Here is a 5,730-nt window from a genome sequence, read left to right as displayed (position 1 = left end):
CTGACCCACTGAACAGTCACAGAGGTGAGTGAGTAGGTACCGGTGCACCAGAAAGAACCACCAAACCAGAAAGGATAAATGGTGATGTGATCTCCTTGACCCAACCTCCACCAGCCTAGTGTCTGCCCATCACGATGCTCATGCCTTCTTACTTGTCCAGTAACTGCAGGTGGGAGAATCAGGTTAACATGTCATAGAGCACACCAGACGGTTAACATCCAGTTCTCTTTATTACTGACAATTATTCACAACCCTTCAAGCAAAGGTAATCCCCGCATCTACCACCCAAGCCTCAATCCCTCCCCATGAGAGATTCAGGTGCATATTTCAAACTCCTTAGGACAAATCTCCCCAAAGAAACCATCGAGTCCCCTGCCAGCATTTCCCCCCCAACCCCGAGTAGTTGTCTGAAACTGGCTGCTGTGTTCCTGTATGGTACACTTATGTCTGGGCTTCAGTGCCCAAGTGCCCAGATGGGCACCCAGCTAGACACTCAAGCAACAGGATCACAGAATGGGAGTTGGGTCATGGAAGGTTCTACAGCCACAGTGAGGACAGGGGTAAGCACAGAGCCAGACCATGCCGGGCCGCCCCAACTGCTGCAGCATCTGCTTCAGCACGGCATGCATCTGGGCAAGTCGGCCCAGGTTGATGGTGCCGCTCCTTTCCTCGTAACTCTCCAGGGGGGCCGCATAAATCACGCAATACAGCTTGCTCAGCCCGACGATGTGGCGAGGCAGGTCCTCCAGGACGGTCATAGAGATGGGGTTTTCACAGAAACTGAGGGTCATGAGCTGAGAGCAGTGGCTCAGGGCAGGCAGGATGTCCAGGAACTGGGGGTCCATGATCCCACACTCATCCAAGTCCAGGTCCTGGAGAGTGGGGGAGGCTCTCTCTAACAGAAATTGGAGTGACCCAGAACTGATATTGGTCAGGTTGAGCCCACTGAAACTCAGGCTTTTGAGCTGGCTGACATTCAGGTGCTGGGAGAGATGTCTCAAGTCTCTTTCGAAAAGCAGGCAGTTAGTGATGGACAGGGTCTCCAAGGGGGTCTTCAGGCACCTGGGGAGACACAGAGCAGTTACATGTGGGGGATGGACCTGGTGGGCAGAGGCAGGTGAGGATGATCCAGGCCTTCAGGGTGAAGAGGCCCATGTCACCGAAGCCTACAGTGTTCCAGATGATGATCAAACCCAGCATGTTGCACAGTGAAAAGGGACATTCACGTCAGAGCAAATTTGAGTGGAATCTTTCTCCATCTGTTATCTGCTCCGTGACGGATCCAACTGGATGAAACCTCACACACTCCATTTACTCATCATACACCCCCAGCCCAAACACACAGGTGTTGTGAACATAAAGATGGGAGGTAAAGATGGGAGGAGCTCAGAAAGGAGCCTGGCCCAGGGTCTGAAGCAGGAGGCAACCAGTGCATTTTAGTATTGGAGACATGTCCCGAAATGCCTGCAACTCGGGCTTCCTTCCAGCCACAGCCTAGACCCCTGTCACCATCATCTCTTAGCCCAATGAGGCCTCTGGCAGATGTGCAGAAAGGGCTAACCTGGGCACAGTCAGGCAACATCCAGCGAGGGCCGCCACCCTCCAGGAACTTAGATCACTGCATTGTCCACAAACCACCTATCCCATCTCGTAATGCCTCCCTCCAGAATCCTGCATTTACCAGGCATTCTGTTTGCGAGAGCCTATGGCAACCCTTGGCAGACAGGTGATTGAGGCAGGTTTGGAGTGAAAGGCTGCCATGGCCAAATCTCTAAGTGCGGAACTTAACCCCTGAAACCGCACCTTTGATTGGCTTTCCCCTAGTCATTGCAATCCTCACTTGTTTCTATTGCATCATCTTCCCTTAGACACCACTCAGAAGGATTCCCAAAGCTACCATCCCCTGTCCCGAAGCCTCCATTACGCCAATTCCTAGCAAGGAGTCTCTTTACTAGCCTCTGTCCTAGTGCATACGTCCTACCTTTGTCTGGGGGGTTATGACACAACATGCAAGGAGACAGAGCAGTGAACAAGACACTGACTGTGTGGACCGCCTAGTGGCTCAGGCACTCTAGCACTGCTGAGGGACGGCACACGGGAGAGCCCGTCACTGTGCGCTGAAATGGAAAGGGACTCGCTCTGGTCGGCAGGGAAACCTCGCCACCCCTCACCTGAGGATCTCGTCCAGGCGGCCTTTGAGGATGGAGACATCGTCCAAATAGAGCTCCTGGAGGTGGGGCAGGCTGAGGAACTGAGAGGAGACCAGGCTGACACACTGCTCCTCCTGCTCCAAGGTGGTGTGAGAAGACGTAAAGACGTGGGAGAGCAGGAACCGGCGCAGATTGCCCATCTGGCCCAGGTAAGGAGCGAACTTCCTCAGAGTGGACAGCTTCCAGGTACAGTTTACCTCCAAATCCTGGACAGAGTCCAGCTGCACCATATCCAGGATGTTAATGTTTTGCTTTGACATCGCAAACACCTTCAGCTTCTTACAGCAAAGGTGCAGCAAACCTCTCCTCTCGCTGACTTTCTTAATCAGGTAGCTGAGGGACTCATCAAGGACACCTTTCTTGAGGCAAAGGTCTACTAACACCTCCACAGGGGCCAAGGGTGAATTTGGCCTGGCCGTTAAGCTGTGCACTTTCCCCCTCTTCCTCCTGGGCTGTGGGGCCTCAGGCTCCAGCAGTGAGCACACATGGGCTCTGGTTCCGGCCCACACGATCCAGAACTCCTGATGAACTCTCTTCTGTAAATTAAGCACCTGCAGTATCCATCTCCTGTGGAGAAAATAGGAGATCTGCTGGGGTGCATTAAGATAACAAGGAATAAGACCATGAGTCTAGGAATCTGGGCAGCTGGGCCAGACACCTGACTGGACTTTGACTCCATGGCCCAGGAATCAGCTGCTCCTGGTGCTACTGGGGTCCTTCATGGTCCCCATTCCTGGTACCTTTAGGTGCCACCAGGAAGGAGTGGGCTCGTGTCCCTTGGGTCACCCTCGGCATCTTCATCAGCCCTATCTATCCGAAGCCTGTTCCCAGAATGACCCCAGCAGTGGCTCCAAGGCCTCCCTCAGCTCTCCCTTTGGCCCTGCACACACCCGGATCCCAGCTGTAACTGCTCAGATCCCCAGGGTGCTCCCAGGCTACTGGATCCCCTGTACCTGGGTCGAGTCTCCTGGGCAAGCAGGGCATCGAGTCCCTCCAGCACAGCCTGCAAGATATCCTGGTGAGGCTGCCGATGGTTCATCAGGGCCCCCAGAGGGAGGCAGGGGAAGGGCCAAGCCTGCACCATGGCCTTCAGGACTTTGCTGTGCTTCCCAGCGAAGGCTGCCATGAACAGAGGTGGGAAGAGCTCCACAGGAAGCCACTCCAGAGCAGCGATGGCCGAGGCTTCATCCCTCAGCACGCTCTGACATGCCAGTTCCAGGAGTCTGCGTGGAGCCGGGAGGCTCATCCCCATGAAGCTGCTATGAAAGAGATCCTGGGAGACAGCCGGGAGCAAGGCATCTTGTCAGGCTGAGCATGAGCAACCCCGGTCTTTCTCCCTTCAGAGGGACCAGCTGAGGGCCAAAGGCACTGCTCCGGCAACAACTGGAGCGCCCCCAATTTACCACAACCCCGTTTTCTGCTTAGGGGCCGCAAAGCCACTCAGCCCTGCCTCTCCTCTGACACTGGCAGGACAAGAACCAGGCACCAAGGAGGGGTGAGATGACCACTGGACCCCTCCCACATCTACCCACTGGCTAGCTGGAATTCTGCTGTGCAGTGAGTCCTGGGAAACCAGAGAGATGATCCCAACCTTTCCAGGGAAAACGTTTCTGAGGATCACTGAAGGGCTGAAAACACCTGGAGTAGGGAGCAGCCCGTGGCCCAGGACTGCCTCTTGCTAAGTTCCAGGAAATAAAATAGATGGGGAAGATTAAAGAACACCCACACAATGGGTACCACTGAGGCCTTTGACACCTTTTAAATGAGGAATCCTAAAAGCAGCACAAACGTTTTCTAAAGCATGGGGTAGCTGCAGGTGAGAAAAATAACCATTAATTCCAACATGTACATTTTATTGTGTGCCCCTTCTATGAATATTAGAATGACCACTTTATCCATGACAACAGAGGGCTCACATGTCACAAGTAAGGCTCCTCTCAATAAGAGACTGCAAGCCCTGGTCAGTGTTGCTCAGTGCGGTGAGCATCCTCCCGTGCCCCCAAAGGTCTCTTGAGGGCTCCATTCCTAACCCCCGTTAGGGGGTGGGCAGGAGCCAGCTGATGGATGTTTCTCACATCAATGTTTCTCTCTCTCCCTCCCCCCACCCCCTTCCACTCTTTCTAAACATCAATTGGCTGTTATGAAAGACTTTCCATTAAGACCTGTTTTCACACGCACAGCCCGGTCGCTAAAAACTACAAAAAGGATTTTGCCACGTTGGCCTACAATAGGCTCCTTAGAAACACTCGACTTTCAGACACAGGGGAAACTTGCCCTGTGAACCTCTATGCATGGCAAACATCAAAAGAGAAATCAAAACGTTTTGCATTAAGGCAAACCTGCACCCAGAGGCAAAGGCAAAGTCTGCTCATTTGTAAGGAAGAAAGGACAAATCTCTGGGTTCTTGGCCTGCAGGTCCTTGTGGACCACCTTAGGCTCCTGACTCACCAGAGGGGCGTGGTGAAGGGAGCCCTGTGCTCAGACCTGGGCATTGACTCTCATGCTCTAGCCTCTGTTCCCACCTCGGCCTCCTCGGAAGCCATTATACCTCGTCTGACCACACCTTCCTTTTGAGGTCCTAGCTGAAATGGCTACTTCCACCTGAGAGCAGAACCTTAGTCCTGGATCTCCAGGCATTTAACCCTGATGGGGTTTTGTACTCTCCACACCTCCAGCTGAACCCCAGGTCCATGCATGAAAGGAAAAGAAAAGGAAACCAAACTGGAAGTAGACTTGATGGGGGTGTTGGTGCCACATCAAAATTCCCTAATGTTCCCGTTAACACACCTTTAGGGAGACAGTGGTATCATCTCAAGAGAGAAAGAATTTCAATGCAACAGTATTGAGGACCAAACAGTCCCTGAGACTTGATGTTACCTACAATTGCAAATCCCGTGCCCATTCCAACAGGAACAGAGGGACAGTTGGTCTTCCAGATTTTGAGGAGCAAGCCTTCCCCAGAGGAGGTCCGGCCAAAATCACGTCTAGGGGCTGATCAGGAGAGGGGAGGGGCTGCACGTTTGTAATAGGACCAAGGAATTACCCAGGACAAGGTGAACATTTGGGAAACTCAAAGACTCTGACTGCATAAACTTGAGAACTTAAAAGGCTAGCGGTGAAGGAGGAAACTGGGTGGACCCAGTTGACGGGGAGTATAGGCAGGAGATTCTGTCACCCTCCCTCTGTGGACGTAAAGGGCATTTCCTCCCAGAAGAACCAGACCAGCTCAGCAAACTGGCTTGAGAAAATTAAATGTGAAAACGTGGGTTGTGGAGAGGCCAGAGGAGGGGTGTGGCAGCTCAACCTGGGATGTGACTTATCCAATTCTGAAAGCCACTGAGGGGTGAGAGTCGTGGGCTCTTTGGAATCTTGGAGGCACAGAGAAAAATAAATGTGGGCCAAAAGACCTGTGTATCCTTATCAAGGAGCTGTGACAGAGGGCATTCTCTTTAGCTCAGGCATCCTCTTCCACATCCCAACCTTTCACAGGCAGCAGGTTAGTCCCAGCCAAGTTCCAGGG

The 5,730-nt window shown here is 52.9% G+C and overlaps 1 protein-coding gene across 1 annotated transcript; it reads right to left on the bottom strand.

The window, feature by feature from the left end:
- Positions 1 to 506: 506 nt before the first annotated feature.
- On the bottom strand, positions 507 to 4,967 carry LOC139000604 (melanoma antigen preferentially expressed in tumors-like). The gene is made up of 4 exons (XM_070402751.1): positions 4,945 to 4,967; positions 3,164 to 3,496; positions 2,172 to 2,777; positions 507 to 1,062 (listed from the first exon to the last, which is right to left on the bottom strand). Exons 1-4 carry the CDS (start codon positions 4,965 to 4,967, stop codon positions 507 to 509), a joined length of 1,518 nt encoding a protein of 505 aa, XP_070258852.1.
- Positions 4,968 to 5,730: the final 763 nt, after the last annotated feature.

The sequence above is a fragment of the Myotis yumanensis genome, unplaced genomic scaffold (genome assembly GCF_028538775.1).
Source record: "Myotis yumanensis isolate MYYU_CA2020_CCGP unplaced genomic scaffold, mMyoYum1.0.hap1 SCAF_24, whole genome shotgun sequence".
Classification (NCBI taxonomy): Eukaryota; Metazoa; Chordata; class Mammalia; order Chiroptera; family Vespertilionidae; genus Myotis; species Myotis yumanensis.
Note: the sequence above shows the minus strand (reverse complement) of the source record. Positions and strands in the feature narration are given on the sequence as shown.